The sequence below is a fragment of the Miniopterus natalensis genome, chromosome 18, assembly GCF_054644295.1.
Source record: "Miniopterus natalensis isolate mMinNat1 chromosome 18, mMinNat1.hap1, whole genome shotgun sequence".
NCBI lineage: Eukaryota > Metazoa > Chordata > Mammalia > Chiroptera > Miniopteridae > Miniopterus > Miniopterus natalensis.
In genome coordinates, this window is record NC_142098.1 from 35,365,405 (window position 1) to 35,386,374 (window position 20,970).

At 56.1% G+C, this 20,970-nt stretch overlaps 1 protein-coding gene across 1 annotated transcript in view; it reads right to left on the reverse strand.

Moving 5' to 3' along the window:
• Nucleotides 1-2,672: 2,672 nt before the first annotated feature.
• Nucleotides 2,673-20,970, reverse strand: part of MEGF8 (multiple EGF like domains 8) — a 39,537-nt gene continuing 21,239 nt past the window's right edge. The window contains exons 24-41 of the mRNA XM_016209251.2: nucleotides 19,652-19,899; nucleotides 19,460-19,570; nucleotides 19,183-19,301; nucleotides 18,656-18,863; nucleotides 17,959-18,139; nucleotides 17,244-17,407; nucleotides 16,541-16,685; nucleotides 15,571-15,802; nucleotides 14,440-14,563; nucleotides 14,097-14,310; nucleotides 13,756-13,970; nucleotides 9,861-10,068; nucleotides 9,545-9,704; nucleotides 9,004-9,196; nucleotides 8,398-8,568; nucleotides 8,175-8,305; nucleotides 7,587-7,719; nucleotides 2,673-5,481 (exon numbers count right to left, since the gene is read on the reverse strand). Coding sequence (XP_016064737.2) covers nucleotides 4,213-5,481; nucleotides 7,587-7,719; nucleotides 8,175-8,305; nucleotides 8,398-8,568; nucleotides 9,004-9,196; nucleotides 9,545-9,704; nucleotides 9,861-10,068; nucleotides 13,756-13,970; nucleotides 14,097-14,310; nucleotides 14,440-14,563; nucleotides 15,571-15,802; nucleotides 16,541-16,685; nucleotides 17,244-17,407; nucleotides 17,959-18,139; nucleotides 18,656-18,863; nucleotides 19,183-19,301; nucleotides 19,460-19,570; nucleotides 19,652-19,899 — 4,226 coding nt within the window. The 3' untranslated portion in view covers nucleotides 2,673-4,212. The remainder of the gene's footprint in view (nucleotides 5,482-7,586; nucleotides 7,720-8,174; nucleotides 8,306-8,397; nucleotides 8,569-9,003; nucleotides 9,197-9,544; nucleotides 9,705-9,860; nucleotides 10,069-13,755; nucleotides 13,971-14,096; nucleotides 14,311-14,439; nucleotides 14,564-15,570; nucleotides 15,803-16,540; nucleotides 16,686-17,243; nucleotides 17,408-17,958; nucleotides 18,140-18,655; nucleotides 18,864-19,182; nucleotides 19,302-19,459; nucleotides 19,571-19,651; nucleotides 19,900-20,970) is intronic.

Sequence of the window (20,970 nt, forward strand, 5' to 3'; positions counted from 1 at the left end):
GCCCTGTGAACTGAGTCAGATGGCATCCCTCCTGTGCTGAGATCCCCTCACGTCTCCTCCCACACAGAGCAAAAGCCAGAGTCCTCACCTGGCCCAAGGACCTGCACGAGCTCCCTTTTGTTCCCTCTGTTGGTAACTTTGTCTCCTCTATTGTCTCCACCCCAGCCACACAAATCTCTTTGTTGTTTCTCTAAAATGCTAGGCATACTTCCACCTCAGGGCCTTTGCACTGGCTATCCCCTCAACTTGGAATTTTTTTCCCTCAGATGTCCCTGTGGTTCACTCCCTCACTTCTGCTCACATGCCATCTTCTTTAAAATTTGTTTTTTATTATTGAATCTAGAGAGAGAGGAAGGGATAGAGAGGGGAGGGATAGAGAGATAGAAGCATCGATCGGCTGCCTCTTGCACGCCCCCTACTGGGGATCGAGCCTGCAACCTGCGCATGTGCCCTGACTGGGAATCCAACCCGTGAACTCTTGGTTCATGGGTAGACGCTCAACCATTGAGCCACACCTGCTGGGCTGCCCACATGTCATCTTATGAGAGAAACCTTCCCTTCCCACCTTGCATTCAATAGCAAGTACGAGTCTCCCTACCCCCTTCACTGCCTTGTTTTCCTGGTCACCTTCCAACATACCCCACCATTTACTTACTACCGGGCTCTCCGCTGGCTTGTCAGCTCCATGAGGGCAAGGACTGTTCACCTGTGTCTCCGGCACCTAGAACAGTGTGGAACCCACTGTAGGTAGAGATAAGTGATCACAGGTGGGAAACATGCTTAGCAAAAGGAAGTGATTTTAGAGGTAATTGGGAGGGGCGGTGGAAACAGGCTGTTGTCAGTCTCCAGGCTCGCCTGTTAATTAGCCCTGAGGTCTTAGGCAAGGGACTCAGGCTCTGCACCCACAAAATGAGGGAACAAGCCTGTACTTCCCAGCAGGGATGCTGGGAAGACTAAGACTCATGCCAATTACCTGGCCCAGTGCCCGGAGTGCCCTTGAAAGCATTTTTCCTCCTTTTCCTGAGCGTTGCCAATCCTTAGGGCGTTGGTAGCCACATGCAGGCTAGAATCAGGCCTCTACCTTCCACACCCAGGCCTCTTCTCACTCCATGAGCCTCTTGCATTCAAGTGTGTGGATACCAGGGAGGGGTGGCAGCTGAGGGGCTAACACGGAGGGAGGAGGGACACATGCTCTGGGAATTTGTACACGGACATCTGCATGTCAGTGACAAGAGTTGAGGAAAGGGTGGCGCTGCATCCCGGGGAAAGGGTCCTGTCACAGTGCAAACGCTCTCCTTAGGAAGGCTCAAGCACAAACAGAGGAGTCGTGTAGAACCACCTTAGCTCCCACCTGGTCGTGCAAGATCACCTCTCCGCTGGCCTCGCGACTCCCCGAGGCAGCACATCCCGCTGCTGGGTAGCTCCCCAGGTGGGAGATTCTACCTCTACCTTCTCCCCAGCAGAAACTGGCCATTTTGAACGCCCTGCCCCTGGAGCCTGCTTGGTGCTGGGCAGGCTCAACTGGGTCATCCTGTGGCTTCCTTCTGGAGGCAGAAGAGCCTGGTGGTCCTGGCCCATGTGGCTCGGTTGGTGGGAGCATCGTCCCATACACCAGAAGGTGGCAGGCTCGATCCCTGGTCAGGGCACATACCCAGGTTGCGTGTTCGATCCCCGTTCGGGGCACATATGGGGGACAACCGATGGATGTTTCTCTCTCTCCCTTTCTCTCTGGAATCAATAATAATAATAAAAAATACAGAAAAGCCTGGTGGTCAAGCACCTGGAGTTGAGAGTTAGAAGTTTTGGTTCAGATGACAGCTATCACTCGACAGCTAAATAAAACCTATTTGTTTTCTCATCTGCAAAAAAAGGGATACATGGCACCAACCTCATACAGCTGTAGGGAAGTTCAAATGAAGACACAGCAGTAGCAAGCTAGCAAACTGCCTGGCACTGGTACTCAGTAAATACAAGTTCACTGTCACATCTTGGAGGTTAGGTACTACCTTCAGCTCACAAAGGCAGAGAAATCCCCGAAAATCCCATAAACTGCCCAGAAAGTCTGAAAATACTATGATATTCACAGACCACACTGGAGACCCACATGGCTCCTAGGTCCAAATCACCATGTCCTTGGCTAAACGTCAGATGAAGCAGCCTGCTTGGGGCCTCTAGGCTGGGTTGCACAGAAAAGTCCATAATTTGACACTCCCAGCTAGACTCCTGTGATGGAGGCCACCAAGGGGACAGAGATCTTCCGCTCCCACCTCCCCTAGCCTCAGGGGACTGGCAGATAAAGGGCCCCAGGATGCTTTAGCTTTGGATCCTGAGAGTCTACTTTAATTAGAGAAAGCCTGCCATGCTAGGGACTCATTTCAGTCTCCATGCCTGAACCCTCCTTGCAGTTCAGAGACCAGAATTACACCTGGTCCTGGGACCAAGGCAAGCCTGTTTTCCCTCCTAAGACAAACTGAGGTCTCCCTGTGACAGAGGCCTGGGGAAGAGTCAAAGGTCTCGGTTCCCTCATGCCCCTTTGGTTTGTCCCTTCTGGGAACAAGAGCTTATACAGTGGCACCAGCCTAGGAGGGGCAGAGGAGCCCAGGTCATGTGGCTTAGAGGAGGTACCAAAACAAGTCTCCTTATCAGGGTCAGAGATGCAGACAGCGCTGGGACACCGGTCTTCCAACACTTTATTTGTTGATTCAGTCACTCCCCACTCTCCCAGCCAGCCTCAGGTGGCACGCATGGATGGGCCTCTTAGACTGTGGCCCCTGGCAGAGGGGAAGATGCAAGGCCCAGCTCTCCAAGGTCCAAAATAGCAGCTGGGGGATGGTCTTGGGAAAAAAGAGGGTGTCTCAACTTTAAGGTGGCTAGGATTGGGGGTGGCGTGTCCTCAAGGGGTAGAGGAGCTCAGAAGTCCAAGGTGATGGCTGGGGTGGGGGCAGCCCCTGGGGAGAGCCCAGAAGTCCAAGGCAGCATTGTCTGGGAAGAAAGCTGTTCGTTGAGGCCTCCATTTTTGTCTCCAACCCCATCTCCTCTTCCCCATGCCTGGGGCCGCATCTCAGGCAGTGGCTTTGTCTCAGCTCTGTCTCTTAGTGCTCCCTCTGAGCCTGTGACCCTAGTCCTGAGGTCAAGTAACTGCCAGAGCTTTGTCCCTCCAGCCAAGGGGTGACAGCAACAGCTTTCTGCTCTTGCTCGAGCCCCTGGGCTGCCTCACTGTCCTGCCTCTGCCTCTTCTCAACCTAATCCCTCACCAGTCCAGCCGGTCCCCTGCACTCAATTCCTTCTGCTGAAATGCTCAGACTGATTTCTGTTTCCCTGGTTGGAGCTGATTTAAGAGATGTCTAAAGGGCATCTTAGGTCCAAAACTAGGCTCCTGATCTTCCCCACAAGCCCCAGTCTGCCCATCTTAATAAACGACCCCATCACCCATGGGCCACAAAGTTAGGGTCATTCTGGATTCCTCCCTCCCTCACCCTGACACCCACACAACCTTTACATCCTTCCACTCACATCCTGCCTCTATCCCTGACCCCCCTCCCATGGCCACCACTCGATCTGGCCCATCATCATCTCTTGTCCCCCTGCTGTCTCTCTGAATCTTTCCAATCCATTCTCCATGCCACAGCTGAGTGACCTCTTAAATAGGTACATCAGATCCTGTCATCCCCTCTCATAAAACTGTCCAATGGCTTCCCATTGCCCTGAGAACAAAACCCCAAACCCTATCTGGGGCCCACAGGCCCAGGGTGAACCAACCCTGCCTGACCCCGGCCCTATCTCCTCTTCACACTCAGTTGGGGTCACACTGGCCAGCTTTATGATCTTTCCATTAAAACAAGCTGGTTCCCTCTGCCTGGAACCCACTCCTGCAGCAATTCCCAGTCTTTCCTTCTCAGTCTTTATCTAGCTTCTCAGATGCCCAGTTGACTTCACCCCTCGGTCCCTATAGCCACATCAGTCCCACGAGACTAGGGAAATTTGTCTTCGGTTCCTGTTTGCCCAGTGCCTTCAACAGTGCCTGGCGCACAGTAGGTACTCAATAAATAACTGTTGAATGCACAACAAAGGAGGCCTTGTCTGGGGACCCCCAGGGGAAGGAAGCCAGAGGTCTCTGAAGAAACAGTGTCCAGGGGCCCCCATGTGGAGGGGCCCCAAGCCCAGGGGGCCATCAGGGCACTTGGCTGCTGTGGCTGGGGACCCAGCCTTGGGTCAGAGGGACATGCTGGTGAGATTGTCCTGGCTCAACAGTCCCTTCCGACCTACACCAGCCCCATGCCCACTGCCCCCAGCACCCCCACCCCCCCCACAGTACTCATGCAGCCTGTGCCGCAGCGTGACGAGGGCTGAGCCCAGGCAGGCACCGTTGGGCGCGTGGGGCCCGCCAGGCAGCTGGAGCAGCAGTGTGGCCACACCTGCCATGCCATCTTCCGTGGGCTCAAGGGTGATAGGCCCGGCTCGCAGGCCAGCAGTGGCGGTGGGGATGGCTGGTGGGCAGCAGCCCCCTCCCACAGGTCCCCAGGGCCCGCCAGCCCCCGTCAGCAGCAGAGGTGCCAAGAAAGGCTCTGAGCGGCGGAAGGTGGGCGGCGGGAGTCCGGCCGGCTTCCAGGCAGGCACGGGGGCAGCGGGGTCGGGCGGGAAGCAGACGGTGACCTTGGCGAAGGGGCGGCTGGCCATCTTGGTCATCTCCTGCAGGTGCCGGCGCTGCTCCTGCCGCTGGTCCAGGGCCTGCTTGGCCTTCCAGAGGAGCACGCAGAGGGAGAGGAAGAGGAAGAAGCAGGAAAAGAAGACGGAGAAGAAGACAAACAGGTCAATGTGGGCCTGGTCCTGCCGGAAGAAGAGCAGGCCCTGCGAGTCGGCCGAGCCGTTGGCGCCGGGCCCAGTTGGGTCTCCCACGCCCAGTAGTAGCAGGTAGAAGCGGCTGGACTTGAGGGCGTGGTGCTCGTGCGGGTAGGTGATGACCAGTCGGTCCCGCACACTGCGAACCACCAGCACAGCTGATGGCTCCGTCACTGTCACATAGGTGATCAGGCCTCGTGGCCACACCTCTCGCACCCGTGGCTCCATTGAGGTGGCCGACCCACTCCCGGCCCCCGGTCCCCCCAGATCCCCGGCCCCCCGAGGCCCGCCATCCGCAGGAGGTGGGGGTGGCGGTGGGGGTGGGGGTGGCTGGATATGCACTGTATGGACGCCCGTGTCGGGGGCCACTCGGACCACAAAGGTGTCGTAGGAGGTGGAGACATAGAGGTCCACGGCACCAAAGGTCACGTCCAGCGTCAGGCGGATGTCCACATTGGTGAACTTGGGCTGCACGCCAAAGAGGACGGTGCGACCAGGGCCCAGGGCCCGGCGCTTGGGCTCGTGGAAGCAGTTGGTCTGGGACGTCGGGTCCAGGCAGCACTCCTGCTCCACAGAGATGAGGCGGTAGCACTGCTGGCCACCCAGCGGGCTCCCGTGGAAGGACTCCCGGCACTTGGCGCACTGTGGGCAGGGGAGGGTGGAGGCAGCCATCAGCGCTGAGCCCGGTGCCCAGCACCCCTCCAGGCAAAACTGACATTCCCTACCTATTGGTAGGCAGCAAAGGCCCTGGTCCCCACAGTGTCCCAGCAGTTTCCTGTGACCACCCCCCAACCTCCCTGACAGTGTGGACCCTGCCAGTACCCTACACTCCAGCACTGCCATCCCTGGTGTCACCCAGTGACCACAGCACCCTGATGCTGGGGCCTCTGGAACTCTAAGGCACAGCAAGGAAGAGCTCTGTTGAATCCTGGCTCCACTTCCCCACTAGCTGTGTGGCCTTGAACTAGTGACTGAACCTCGCTGAACTTCAGATTATTCCTCTGTACACAGGTAGTAAATGTGGCTGGCTCACGGGACGGCTAAAATCACAGGCACAGCACAGGTGGGTGAGCCTCGCTGTTTCTGGACTATGTTAAGATATGTCCTACCTCAGGGCCTTTGCACCAGCTGAACTTCTGCCTGGATCACTCTCCACCCCCCTTGCCTTCCCCCCCATGTTTGCTTGTCTGGCATCCTTACTTCCATCAGGTTTTTACTCAAGTGTAACCTTCCCATGGAGGCCACAGTATCTACCATTTTCACTCCCCAACATTTCCCAGCCCTCCTTTCTGCTCATTACTACCACACTGTGTATCTCTCTGGCTTGTTCAGTTGTTTGTTGCTGGACTTCTCCATGAGAATATAAATTCCTTGAGAACAGATCACTTTGCCTGTTTTTGTTCCCTGTGTGTCCCCAGCACCTTGCACAGTGCCTGCCATATAGGAGGTGCTCAATAAATGTGTGTTGAATGAGTGGATGGGTCCAGCTATTTTGATTCCTGCAGTCCAGTCAAACCACTCAGGCTCTAGCATCAGACAAGCGTAAGTCCAGGCTCCAAACCCAAGTGGCTGTCTGACCTGAAACAGGACATGGAATGTCTCCAAGCCCCGTTTTTCTCTTATACGTACACCTCACCAAGGCCCCAGCACAGCCCTGACGAGCCCTCCACATCTGTGCTGTCTCCACTGTCTCCACAGCACAGTGCCAGCTCAGTGACAGGTACTTCCCACATACTAGTTTCTACTGCTGTCGTTATTAGAACTAAAGGGACCGCCTCTTCATGGCTGCCAACAGAGCTGCTGGAGGGGGAGGGCTGAATTAATCTCTGGGCTTTTTGTGTGTCTTGTTTTGCAAAGGGCCTTTGATTATGCATCAAGAAAGCAAAAACTTCTGATCCAGGATGGTGATGTCAGGCATCAGTAAGGCTTGTGAAGCTCTGTTGCTATTTTGGGTCAAACTGCATCTTTGTGATATGATGACGGGTGGGGGAGACTGAGGCAAGCAAGGGATTTTCTCTTTTCTCTGAACTAGAAACAGTCAGTGGGTGAGCTGGTGGGAGCTGTACTCCAAGGAGGGAGCATGGAAAATCCCTTCTGTGGGAAGCAAGCTTGCAACATGGCAGCCAGCCTTTAGGAGGCTAATGCAGGGGTTCCAGGAGCACCCCCAACCCTGGCTGAAGAAAAAGGAAACAACTCAAGAGGAATTCAAATATGAGTATTAGTAACAATGTGAAGATCCCCTATCAGCTCAAGGTCACTAGGTAAGAGCTGCCCCTTGGAGGAAAATGTGCCTGAGAATGAAGCCAACACAAAGGAGAGCAGAGTCGAGATGCAGGGAAAGAGATAGTCCTGATGGCATTGTGTGAGCACCTGGATCCAACCACTCCTGAAGGCAGACTCCAGACCTGAGTTTTGAGAGCCAATACATTTTCTTTTTTTCCTTAAGCTACTACGAGATGGGTTTTCTGGCATTTCAACCTTTAAGTCGTGACTATCTACAATAGAGTCTGTCTTCTCACCAGCCTGAGAGAGCCCCCCAAGAGGCTCATTTTTGGGTCATCAGCATCACTCCCTGGGGCCTGAAACTGACTGGGGCTCAGAAACAGTCTATCAAGCTGATCTTGATCCCAGAACCACAGAGTTCAAAACCACAATGTTGGTCCCGCCTGGGCTAGGCTGCTTCCTCCCAGCTCTGACCCCTTGGGGCTATGGGGCCCTTGGCCCATAACTCCTTTCTCCAGACATACCTGGTACTTGTAGCAGTCTCGGCGGTCACTGGGGGAGCTCCCCTGGCAGGTGCCCGTCTCTGTGTTGTTCTGACATGGGCAGCCTGTCCCGTCCTGCTCGTTACATGTATCCGCATGGCCATTACACTGGCACCTGGAGGGGGGAGGAAGGCTGGAGTTTCAGTGCTCTCATGACCTACAGAGGCCCTGGCTGGACGCTGCATGTGTGAGCTCCAATCCAGGCCAGAAGAGAAAACAGGCTCACAGAGGCCCAGCCCTTCACCCAGGCCACAGAGCTGGTGAGTGGCAGAGTCAGGACCAGAACTAGCTTGGACTGACTATCCAGAAGGAAGGGGAAGAGCGGGGAGGGTGTCCTGAGGTCTTTCCCTCAGCGGCCCTCTCTTTGCCCACAGGTCTCCATCAGGGCTATGTTTCAGCACTGCTTCTGAAGTTGGGGGTCTCCCATCTGAGTCCAGTTCCTTCCCCCCACACCTGCCATGACCGGGGGCTCCCTGGGGATTCATCTTCTCCTGAGGACTGGGGAGGGAGGCCTGGTTCCCAGAGCTATGGCCAGTGAACAGGGCAAAGGGCCTGGGAGCCTCCACTTACTTGGTGCACTTTCCATCTAGGAGGAAGTAGCCATGGAGGCAGCTCTCACATTTGTCCCCGTAGCTGTTGTTCTGGCAGTTTACACACACAGCCTCATCTTCACTAGGACCCTCTGTCACCCAGTTTTCAACCTGGTCGAGGAAGGACAGGATGATCACAAAAAGGCATGGACCAGCCCCCTGCTCCCTGACACCCAGGAGTTTGAGATGCCAGCCCCTTTCACCTCCTCTGGATCCAGTGAGTACTTCTCTGGCTCCCTCCTGGCCATCTCAAGCTCCTTCTTGGAGACACAGACGTGGCTGTTGCCACGACAGAAGGCGTGGCAGGGCCGGCAGGTCCCGCCCCCCACAGCAGAACCCACGAACAGCGGGAGGCACTGCTCACAGTGGCTGCCCTGGAAACCAGGACAATGTGGTCAGAAGGGTTAGAGAATCATAGCGGGGCACTTGGCTTGGGCAATCCAAGCCCAACTGTGATTTACCCCCCTGCCTTTGCTTGCACACCTCTAGTGACAGGAGGTTCACTCCCTTACAGCCTAAGGTGTTGAGCTAAGAAAGCCCTTCCTTAAACTATCCCAAATCCTCCTCGTGACCACCCTCCTTGGCCCAGTGCCAACTCTGTCCACTATTCTAAGGCAGCCCCTCTGTGAATCAAACCCAGGCAGTGTCCCCAAAGTCTTCCCACACCTCTCTGGGACAAGGTCATGCCACACCCCCAACCCTGTGCCTGGTTTATCGGGGCTCAAAAAAGGTTCAAGGTGCCTGAACGTGGGCTGAAAGCAAGGAAGGGCCGCGTCCCGGGGTCAGGCTCTAAGGCCTGGGTGGCCCACCTTGGTGTGGTTGCGGCACAGCAGGCAGTGGTCGCGGGCCCCCACGCCAGCACACTCGCTATGGCGGTTGCAGCGACACTCCGTGGAGCAGTTGCGTCCAACAAAGCCGAAGTGGCAGCGGCAATGGTCAGGCTCCACGCACGAGCCATTCACACAGCCCTGGGCGCACACTGGGCGGCACAGCCCCGTGACACTGCAGGGGCGGAGTGGGGATCAGGGCAGGACAATGGCCGAACCCACCACTTACCATCTTCATCCCTGCTCTGTTCCATCTCTCTCCCCTGCAGGAGCCAGCCCACAGCCCCTTCTTCCTGGGGTACCCCCATCAAACTCACAGCCTTGCCCCTCCACGACCTAGCCCCCACCTGCATGGCCCCCTGGATGAATCCCACCACCATCACGCATTGGACTATGTTTTCAGCCGTCCTGCTTTGGTCCATGCCTCATCCTTTACTGCTCCCCACAGACCCTCCCACCCCACAGGCTGTCCGGTCCCTCTCCCCTGACCCCACCCCGGGCCCCCGCCTGGCTGCAGCCTCACTTGTCCATGAGGTAGCCTGTCTTGCAGCTGCACTCGTAACCATGGGGCTGGTCGTGGCAGTTCTGTGTCTCGTTGCAGTCATGATGCCCATTTACACACTCATCCTCAGGGGGGCAGGACAGGAAGGCCCAGGAGGCCCCAGGAGGCCCACACGTCAGCCCTGGCACGAGATACAGGGCTTCACTGGGGCCTCTGTACCACCTACCTAGCCCCCCAGGACCTTGCTCCTACTGCCTGAGCCCCACCTCTGAGAGAGCCCCCAGTGCCCCTCCATGCTCTGTGCCAGCCCCTCATGCCACCCCCGAGCCCCTCTCACCATCACGGGGGCCGCTGAGTCCACCCTCCAGGCAGCGGCCGCCCCCATCCTGGTTCCCCCAGGCACACCAGCCACAGTGGGGGCGCCGCAGGCACAGGGCACACTGGGTTGCTTGAGCACAGCCCAGAGAGCAGCTCTCAGGCCCTCGGAGCAGCCGCCCGCAGCCTCCAGCCATACATCGCAGGGGCAGGTACGAGGGGCTCAGACACTGTCCAGGGGAGAGGAAATGCAGATTCACTGGGTCAAATAAACACATCCCAGGTTTCTCCCCAGCTCCACCCTCTTGGAGATCTTACCCTCCCTGGCCACAGCTGGGTAGACCAAAGCGGACACCAGCTGGGGCCATCGTGACATTCTCCCTCTCAAGCATCCATAACTGAGTCAAACTAGGGACATCCTTGAAACTAAAGGGGGTATGTAGCCCTGGGCTGGCACAGCCATTTGGATGAGCAAATGACAGCAATGAAGAGGAGAGGAAGCAGCAGGAAAGGAGTGGAGGCAGAAGAAATCGGAGATGAGAACCACACCCCTAAGCACAGGTGGAGGGGTTTTCCAGCTCCAGCTCCAGTCCCTGGTGACACCTGGCCACACTCTCCACCTGGCTTTCAAGAGGTGCCACTGTATTAGTAAAATTGATTCCCCTTTACCCGCCTGGCTCAGGCACAGCTGCATCTTACAAGCAAAGGCAGGCAATAATCCCAGATGGAGACAGAAACTAGGCCAGGAGGGGGGCTGCAAGCCACAGTTGCTTTAAAAAAAAAGGGGGACCTGGCTGCTGGGGCAACAGGATGCTACCACCTAGCCTGGGAAGCTGAGGAGTCCATGGCCAGGGGCCGAGCAGCAGCTCACACACCATCCATCGCTCATCACGTCCTGGGCCCAGACAAGGCGCGCATGAGGGTCAGGCTCTTGGGAACGTACCTCAGTGTATAAAAGCATTTTATTTACTGCTCGGGCCTTAGGTAAAGCATAAGAGGAAAGATTAGTCTGGGCTGGAGGGCTGGCTGCACTTAGGAAAAGCCAAAGCCAGCATGCAACCCTGAAATAGAAAACCCCGCCTGCCCCGGACGGAGCTTTGAGCCACTGAGGGTTATGGCCAGTGAGGAGCTGAGCCTTGCTCAACTGCCAAATTCTCTGCCAGGCTAGGCCTCTGAATCTAAATTTAGTGCACCCACTGGCAGACAGCAGAGCAATCTGGGAGCTGGTGGAGAGAAGCCAGAGGCTCCAGACTGCACAGCGCTTTCTGCTGTGACCTCCCTAATGGCCAAATTCAATGCTGCCCAACACCATAACTGCATCGCCTGTGTTCCTGGCAGAGACATATGAACATAAGTTCCAAGAGCAGGATCAGAGCTCATCTGTTGGCATGTGTCTGCAGCCTAGCAAAATGCCTGGGCACAAGAAAGGTGCTCAGTAAAGAGTTTGGTGAAGGGAGAAAGGGAAGGAGGGAAGAAGCCAGACAGCCAGGGAAGGGAGCACTCTCTTGCCTGCACCAGGCTCTAAGGCCAAAGTTATTCAAAAAAACAATGCTGGATGGTTGAAACGCAGCTGCCCTTGAGCCAAATCAGGTCTGGCCTGCACGCCTGTTATGCCTGTTATGTTTGATCTGTGCTGAGCCAACACTTCAACGAGATTTCCCAGGCACCAGATCTGGCAGGAGTCCTCTCACATTCACAGGCAGAAACAACTTTGTGCTCTGCACCACTTCCTCCTGCCTCGCACCTGGAGCTGCCCCGAGAGCCTGGCAGGTACATGGGGGTTGCGGGAGCCACATGTGCTCTCCAGTGTTGCTTTCTGGTCCCTGGAGCACCCGCAAAGAAAAATCTCAATAATATTTGGGGAGGACTTCCATCACCAGATAAACCCCAGGCTGGGGGAGGAGAGGCTTCTGCTTGTTAAAGACGGACACTGCAGGGTCACACTGAGGGCCCGCACAGGGACATCCACTCTCCACCCCCTACAGTGATCTTCTAGGTGTGTCCCAGAAAGTGGAGACTGGGAATCCTCCCGGTGGGTGGAACTTGGGGTGTTGCTGAGTTTTTACTTAATGGCAGGCTCTGCTCCATGTCCTATCAATCATCCTCCCATTTAATTTGTACAACCTGCCTACGGGCTGGTGTGGTGCAACACAAAAAAATATTTGGTTTTTGTCCTAGCACAAAGTTACTAAAACACTTGGAACTTCCTGAGCGATGGGAATGCCTTTTGTTATTCACCAGGAGCCCCTTTCTTCCAGGAGTTCATGCTACTGAGGTGACTCAGGGAGGGGTCACCAGAATGGCAAAGTGATTAGAGGAGTGTCACTGTTAGCCCCACCCACTGACCTGGAGGCGGGGTTGACCACTGAGCTCTATAAAAACTCTTGGAAACAAGGTTCATCATTGGTGAACACATCCACTGGGAGGATTGTGTGCCCAGGGAGGGCACGGAAACTCCACACACCCTTACCTGGTCCTATTAATCTCCTCCACTAGGCTCTTCCTAAATCGCGTCCTTTATAACACACTGGCATTAGTAAGAAAATGTTTCTCTGAATTCTGTGAACTGCTCTAGCAAATTATCAAACCTGCAGAAGGGGTGGTGGGAACTGGATTTATAGCTGGGGGGTCAGAAGTCCTGGAGGCCTGGGTTCATGACTAGGATCTGAAGAGGGGGCAGTATTCAGGGTTGAGCCCGTTAACTTGTGGGATCTGACGCTAACTCTAGGTAGAGAATGTCAGAAGTGAATTGAAATTGTTGGGACACCAGGTTGTAACCAGAGAATTGGTGAATTGGTCACTGGTGTTGGAAACACCTCAGATGGGACCTGCTGACATCACTCCCGTTTTACCAAAGATTCGTGCAGGCTCCTGGGTTGAGATGGTGAGTAGTCACACCTCGATTGGGTCTTGCACAATTAAGATACAAATGGGCAGTGGGCATCTGTGGAAATTGGAGACTCGGAACTCTGGCCCAGTGACATCACTTCCAGGAGGTGAATCTTTCTTGTGTCCCAGGGGTGGGATTGGCTGGTAAGTGCCTTCAATGTCTGTCACTGGGACAGCTAAATCATGCTAGGCAGAGGAACCTTAAGAACAGGCTTTATGAGAAAGTATATGCTGGGCAGTCAAGGGGCAGACTGTCACTGACAGATACACTGCCTCCCCAGACCTTCCAGAACCATCTCTCTAGCCCACTGGCCCAAGAACCACAGAGCAGCAGTATTTCCTGTCCTTAGATTCCATCAAATACCCCCAGTTCCTTATAATAAAACCAGCTCAAGTGGGTTTCTGTTTCTTAAAAGCAAAATTTCAAATGCAGCCCTAGCCAGTTTGGCTCAGCGGTTAGAGCGTCGCACATGGACTGAAGGGTCCCGGGTTTTATTCCAGTCAAGGGCATGTACCTGGGTTGCAGGCGCAATCCCTGGCCCCAGTGGTCTGGGCACTTGCGGGAGGCAATCAATCGATGTGTCTCTCTCACATCGATGTTTCTCCCTCTCTCTCCCCCTTCCACTCTCAGAAAAGCAATGGAAAAAATATTCTCCAGTGAGGGTTGAAAAAAACAGACAATGAAACAAAAAGTTCCAAATGCAGAGAGAGAAAGAGATGGAGGAGGGTGGAAGGGTTTGGGAGGGAGAGGGGATGGTGTAAGAGTCATGGAAGGGTGGGCGGGGAGAGCTGAGCGCATGAGCCAGAGCTGAGAGAGTGTGGCAAGAAGACATACCAGGGAGACTCACCAGGCAAGGAGGGAAGAAAGAGACTCTGGGAGGAGAGGAGAGAGTGGGCGTAAAGGGAAAGCATGAAAGTGAGACCAGGGCTAGGGAGATGGAGAAGGAAGTAGGACAGAGGAGGAGGTGGCGGAGAGAGTCAGTGTAGGGCAGAGAGAAAGAGCCTGGGCCCATGGCAGAGTCCTGTACCTGTTGGAGACTGCTGCTCCAGACACAGTGCTGCCAGCCCCCATCTGCACCCTTGGAGTCCAGACAGGAGGTGCAGTTGGGCAGGAGGTGACAGGGAGTGGGGCAGGGCAGTGGGGGCGATGATTCCACCGGCATTGGGGACACATTCAGCAGAGAGTGGCTGAAACACGTCCAGTCGTAGGTGGGCTGCACTGAGAGGATGCGGCGGGTCTCCCCTAGGGTTGGGGGCATAGTGATTAGAACCGGGTCTAGGCCCCCAGGCCCTCCTCCCTCAGAGGAGGAATCCAGGACAGGAGTCCAGGCCTCCAAACTCCTCTCAGGGACCCAGCCTCAGGGCTCACCGGTCCTCTTGAACTGACGCGTCCACATGCACTTGCCCTCCCTGGTACACTGCTCGCAGTCGGCAGCCCCGCACGCAGCCTCGGAGCAGTTCCCTGCCCAGAAGACCTCTCGCTGATTGATCCGACAGTCATTCTCTGAGGTGCAGGACCCGTTGCGCCCAATGCAGGCACCCTCGGGACAGTTGGTACACCACTTACAGCGGGGGGCAGATGCCTGGCAGGGGAAGACAGGCTCTATGGAGTCCTAGGGTCCCCAGCATCCCTCCTGACCCAGCTCCTCCCACCCAATCACAGCTGAAGAGCACGGTGGTTCCCGAGCCCCTCCTACCCTCACACCACTCACCTCTCCATCTCCAGGCTGCAGGGTCCGGGGATGGCGGGCGAGGCACTCACTGCAGGTCCGGAGGCGGCGACATTCCTCAGGGGAGCGAGGCATTGGGGAGCAGGGGGGTGCCCCACAGCCCAGCCTGGGGAGGCATTAGGCCTTGGCTCATCACACCCAGCCAGGCCCTGTGCTCGTCTCCAGTACCCCTGTGTGCCCCAAACTGCACTCAGCTCTGGACTCAAATCTGCTCCTTCCCCTTCCTACCTGCTAATGGTCCCATGTTCCCCAGTCACCCAGGCCAGTGACACTGGACAACACCTCACATCCTCCTGCCCCTCCAGCCACCAAAGCTTTCTGCCTCCTGACTTTCTGACTGTCCCCTCCTGCCCAACTCTGCAGCCCTTTGCTCAGTTCAGGCCCCTTGCCCTCACCCTGGCCTCCTGTCCAGTCTCTACCTGCAGCCTCCCCTTGTCACTCCCTCCCTCGCAACAGCCCCAAGGTCTCTCTCTGCCCAGGGCTGCCTCTGTGGCTCCCTGTCACTCACAGTGGAGGGCCACAATCCTTTACCCCAAATCCTTGAAAGCCCATGTGATTCAGAACTTTCCAGACTTTAGGAAAGCAGTGGGTGTACCCAGTGTTACATACCACCCCTAGTGGAGTCTGGGAAAGCACCCCCTATAGCAAGCCCTTTACTATAAAGATGGTGGCACATTCAATGGGACAAATAAAGCCAAATGAGTTTGTGCTAAATCTATGATGGTGCTTTCAGCTTCCTGACATGGTCAGCTTCCTAAACTACAGATGAGGGGTCTATGGGCCTGGACGGAGCCCAGAGCCTCAGCCAAGCACTTAAAGTCCTTTCTGAGCTGACCCCACCCAACTTTCCAGTCTGATTTTCCCCAAACTCAGATGGTCTTTCAAATATACCAATCTCAGTCCCACTTCTGAACCTTTGCTAGTGTCAAGTCTCCTGGTCATTCAGGGCCCAGTTCAGACCCAGCTCCTCCAGGAAGCATTCTTGGATGACACTCCAGCCCACAAGCAGGACTTTCCCCTGCCCCTGCCTGTAATGAGCTGCCCATATTCCCAGAATCCCCTATGGAGCACACCAGCACCACACGCCCCCGAGCTGTCAGTCAGCACCGTTACCTGTGGGCCTGGTCCCCAGACAAGCAGGCCCCATGGCACCAGGTGCAGGCCCCAGACTGGTTACAAGCTTCAGGTGAGGGCAATAGCCGACAGGGGTCAGGGGGCAGGGTCAAGGCCAGCAGGCGGCCCAGGGCCACTCCCCCGAAGCCCCCTGAGATGTACAAGCGGCCCCCCACTGCTGCCACAGCATGGGCCACGGACTCCTCCATCGGGGGCCCCACAGAGGCCTGGCCTGGGGAAAGAGAGCAGCGTTCAGAGAGAGAGAATGGGCAGGAGACTCCAGGAACAGATTCACACAGAGATACCAGTCAGAGAGGGACCCGGAGCAGGCAGTGAAATAGTGTAAGGAGCAAAAAGACTGACACAGCAAGACCGGGCAGAGCCGGGCAATCAGACACAGATAGCCAGACAAAAGAGGGAGAGAGACATAGAGAAAAAGAAACAGAGAGTGAAATGAAGAATGCAGACAAATGTTGCAGTACAGCCCTAACATAACAGTTGTTGTTTCCTTCTAGTAATGCAAGTGCCTGACTGAAGCTCTGATCACCAGACATCCTTTCGAAGAGATATCTGCTTCAAGGAAGGCTCTGGAATAAACACACTGCCCCAGGACTAGATAAAGAGCCAGGCGGCTCCCCATGGGGGCTCCTTTGTTTTAGAGAGCTTGGTTCATTTCAGTATCTCACCATTTGGGCTACTTGTTTGTTTTCTCTTCCTGCGCTTTAAATTCCTGCTCTTATGTTTTAAATTCACCAATGATGAGTGAGCCAGCAGAAATCCTAGGCCCTCACCATCAACCCCAGTGAAAACAGCAAAATAAACTTTTCTAAGGAAAAAAAAAGGAAGGAGGGCATCCCTGTAGATAACATGGAGTGACAGGAGCTTTGCCTGAGAGTCTGAAGGGACCCAAGTGGCTCCTAATGAGAGGGGGTCCCCAGACAGGGGCTCGCAGGGACAGCATTGGACTTACGGGTGAGGTCGGGCAGGAGCCAAGTGTTGCAGTTGACCTGGTAGAGCAGCACATCACTGCTGAACTCATCAGGGTCCGAGCGGCCCCCCAGGACCACCATGGTGTCCCCTAGCAGGGCTGAGGCATGGAAAAGTCGGGGGCGGGGCTGTTGGGGAGAGAGGTGGCAGGATGGCCCGTCAGAGCCCACAGTCCTCTGCTCACTCTCTCAGCCCACTGGCCACCCCGGATCTCCCTACACCCCAGCCCCCACCAGCCCACCCTGTCGGAACTTTCCTCTGATCTCACCCCCTTCCTCCAGGAAACCTCCCTCATCCCTCAAGCAGCCCCCAGAGCCATCTCCTTTTCCCGAACTCCCAAATCCTGTGCTACTCCCCAGGAACCTAGCCCAGACTGCTAGGAAATGAGATGAGCCTCAGGCTTCCAGTGCCAGATGGGGAGACCAGGAAGGGAAGGGGCCTGCCAGGGCTGCACCGCGAGTGGGGAAGAGCTGGGGCAGAACCCAGGCCTCTGAACTCCTGGTCTAGGATTCTTTCCTCCAAGCCAGGGATGGAAGGGGAGGCTTGGAATCCCATAGTTCAGTTCAGGGGACTGGGAAGGAGGGGGAGTAGGAGTCCAGGGTGGAGCCAGTCCCTGGATCACTGGGATAGGGAGGCCCCCTCCTTCCCACCACCTACACCCATCTGTCTAGACCTCCTTTCCTGACCTTTGCCCCCTGAGAAGGGGCCAGCAGGCTCCAGGTGCGGTCTGGACAATGCAGGGAATAGAGCTCGGGGGATGGGGCTGCCAGCTCCACGTGGAAGCGGAAACCCCCAAACACGTAGAGGGAGTCGGTGGCCTCGTGGTACACAGCAGAATGACCATAGAGACCTGGTGGGGGTTGGAGTAGAGTGAGAACAGAGGCTGGGAAGGCCTGGTGATCAGGAAGGCCCCCCACCTTTCTGGGCTCCCCTTCTCCTGACCACAACACCTTCCCCGGCCCTAAGGCCACAGACTCAGGAGACCTCAATCCCTCTCTCTCTTGAGTTCAAAGGCTAACCATCAGAGACTCTGCGAAAGAGAAGAAAGGGAGACTGGGGTGGCCAGAATAAAAGAATGAATGATAAAAGAATGTAGAAGGAGAGGCAGAGAAAGAGACTATCTGAGGGACAGTGATCTAGGCCCTAGGGGAGGGAAATGGTGACCCAGCATTACTGGACAGCTTTTCATGGAGTCAAGGGGAGGGGTGTTAAACAGAGAAACTGAACTTCTCATTCTCAAGAGATAGTACCCTGAGAATCTGGGTAGAGGTCAGGGGGCAGACAGGGAGACAAGGCATGGAGGGAAGTAATCATAGAGTATGGGAGTGGACAGAGAGACTACACAAAGCCCTGGATGGCCAGGAGGTCAAAGGTGCTATGCTCTCCTGTCTCTAGGCCCACCTGTGGGGGGTGTCCCGCTCTGAGCTCCGGATACCCAGGTGCCAGTTGCCAGCTGGTACTCAAGCAGCTGCTGGTTGAAGCCATTTTCAGGGGAGTAACCACCCACCAAGAGCAGAGACAGGCCTCGGCGGGCAGTGAGGGTGTGACCAGCGACAGCTGGCAATTCCACAGTCTGAGGGGCCTGAGGGACAGAGGGTAGAAGTCATGGGAGGGCAGAGATCGGGTCATCTTGAGAGTAGAAGCAAGACAGAACTCCACACACTGCCTGAACTGCTAAGGAGACAGTGAGCTGCCTGGGGCTGGTCAGAGCACAGGTCCTCCAACCAGCACTGGTCCCAGCAGGCGGGCAGTAGACATCTTGCCATGTCTGCCTCTCAATGTCACTCAGGTAGGAGCAGCCTGTGTTCCTTTGGGAAGCCCTTGCCCCTCTGCTCTGGCTCTGGCTGCATAGGGCTGACTGTACCTGCTCCGCAGGCTGTATCCCAGCCTAGGCGACCAGGGCATCATATCCCCTTGGCCAGAGATCATTGGCTGGGGAATACAATGTGACCCAGGATGGCCAATGAAATGCAATTCTAGGACGGGTGCTGGAGCCCAGGGAGGAAGCCACGTCCCAGGGGGTGAAGCTGGCAGGAGTTCCCTGTTCTTCTTTGCCAGAGCCCAGTTGTGGGGTCTGGGGGTGGGGAGACATGCTCACCTTCTCCTGCCGCCACTGCAGGGTGGTGAGGTTCAGGACCCAGAAGTCTCGGGCAACACCCCCAGCCGTGAGCCCCCCCAGCAGGTACATGGCACCACGGCCAGCGGGCACATAGGCAGCTGCATGGAAGGAGCGGGGTGAGGGGCCTGGGCCCCCGTCCTCAGCTCCTGCCAGCATCTGTGTCCACCTCCACTCACTCACTGAGTACCTGGGACCAAGACGCAAAAAAGCAGCCTCACTGTCCAGTCATCCCAGCATCCCCTGGGTGACCTCACACTTAGCAGATATCCCAGCATCCCCTGGGGTGACCCCCAAGATAGTCACCCTACCATCCCCCAGGTTAGCACCGCCCAAATAAGTATCCACCACTGAGGTGAGCCTCCTGTGACAAATGTCACAGTGTCCTTTGGAGTGTCCTTTTCCTGTAATCCCCTGAGGGGACTCTTGTGTGACAGATATCTCAGCATGGCCTGAGGTGACCTTCCCACTCTCATTCAGGTATCCCACCTCCCCAGGGCAGTTCTCACCTGTACAGGTTTCCCAGCAGCCCCTGAGGCAGGCCCAGGCCCCCAAACATCCACAAGGTGGCATCAGGTCCCTCCACCATGGTGTGCCCCAGGCGGTGCAGGAAGCGGCTAGCAGTGTCCTTGGGGGGGGGGGGGGCGCGACATGAGGCGTCAGGCTAAGGTCATGACAAAGTACCAGGCTAAGTGTAGGGTCTGAGGAGTGGTCCCAGGAGTGGACGAGGGAGAATGATCCAGGCTGTGTGGTACCTCCCCAGAGACTAGGCTGCCAACAACTCACGGCTGAGAGGCGGCTGTCCATGAGGGTCTCCCAGACCAGCTGCCCACCGTCCAGCCTCGTGGCACAGTCGGGGCCCCCAAAGCCCTCAGCACAAATGCACACACCCAGACTCTGAGGGACAGCAGAAGGAGGCTCAGTGGGAGCCCTGAGCACCACCCCTGTCCCACCCAGCTCACCCCATCCCACCTGTACCTGGTTACAAGTCCCTGCCCCGTTGTGGGCATTGCAGTTTTCAGGACAAAGAGCCATGCGGCAGTGTGGGCCAGCCAAGCCCTGGGGACAGCGGCAGAGTCCAGCACCTGCGGCCCCATCCTGGGGCACACACTCCTGGGGAACGGGGCAGCTACCAGGGCCCCCTGACCCACAGCGGGCAGAGCCCACTGAAGCATTAAAGCCCCAGGATGAAGAGCCATTGGCCTCCCAGTGCAGCACGAGCAGCCCTGTTGGGAGAGAGGCTAAGGGCATGTGGCAAGGCCAAGGTTCAGGCACTGCTCCACACCCAGGTTTTGAGAAAAACCTACATAATTAGCCAAGGAAGCCAGCCACCCGATCATCTATAATCACTGCACACCCTCTCCCTCATCCAGCCCATCAGGTTCCGTCGGTTTTTAAGCCTAAATTTCTCTCAAATTCATCCACTGCGTGCCACTTCCTCGGTAGTCTGGCCTCGCCACCAACACCATCCCCCACTGGTCTGCCTGGCTCCCCTCCACTCTGTCCTTCATAGCACTCCACCTGACCCTTTAAAAACACGAATCTTATCCTGTCACTCGAAAGCTCCAAACCTTCCACAACTCCCTTCTGTTCTTTTGTGAGACCAAGTCTCCTTAGAAAGATTTCAGGGGCGGGAGGGTGTGGGGGAGACAGGAATTAATGATACATAAAAAATGCCTAGATAAAGTTGTATTGGAATAAAAAAGGCCCTGCAGGGCCTCTGACCTCATCACCTCTCCCTGGCCCTCTGGCTCCAGCACCAGGCCCCGTTCCTGCTTCTCAGGGCCTAAGCACCTGCTAATCCTCAACCTGAGGAGTCCCCTTGCCCACAGCGCCCCCTTCAAGCCTCAAGTGAAACTTCACCTTTGCACAGAAGCCCTCAGGGATTTCCCAGAGGGGCCAGGAGCTCTCTTCCACTTCCTTTTGTCCCTCACTATGTTGTATATATTTTGATGTCTTCCCCCCACCCACCCACACACACAGTGAACCACGAAGGCAGCGCCTGTGCCCCTTGTTCACTGCTGCACCCCCAGCGTCTAGCTCAGGCCTGGCTCACCATAGGTACTCAGTAAACACTTTGTGAGTGAAATAAGGGCCCCTCAGTTCTTTGTTCACTGTGAGGGGTCTGCTAGCTACAACTCCACCTATCTCCCAGCCTTGGAGCCACTCTGATTTACAGTATGAAAGGAAACATTTCCAAACCTGGGCCCTTAACTGCTGTGGGTAACAAATTCTTTCTAGTGCACCTCCATCAGCCTAAACAGGGTTTCTCTCAGCCCTGCTGTTGAGTCCTGGTT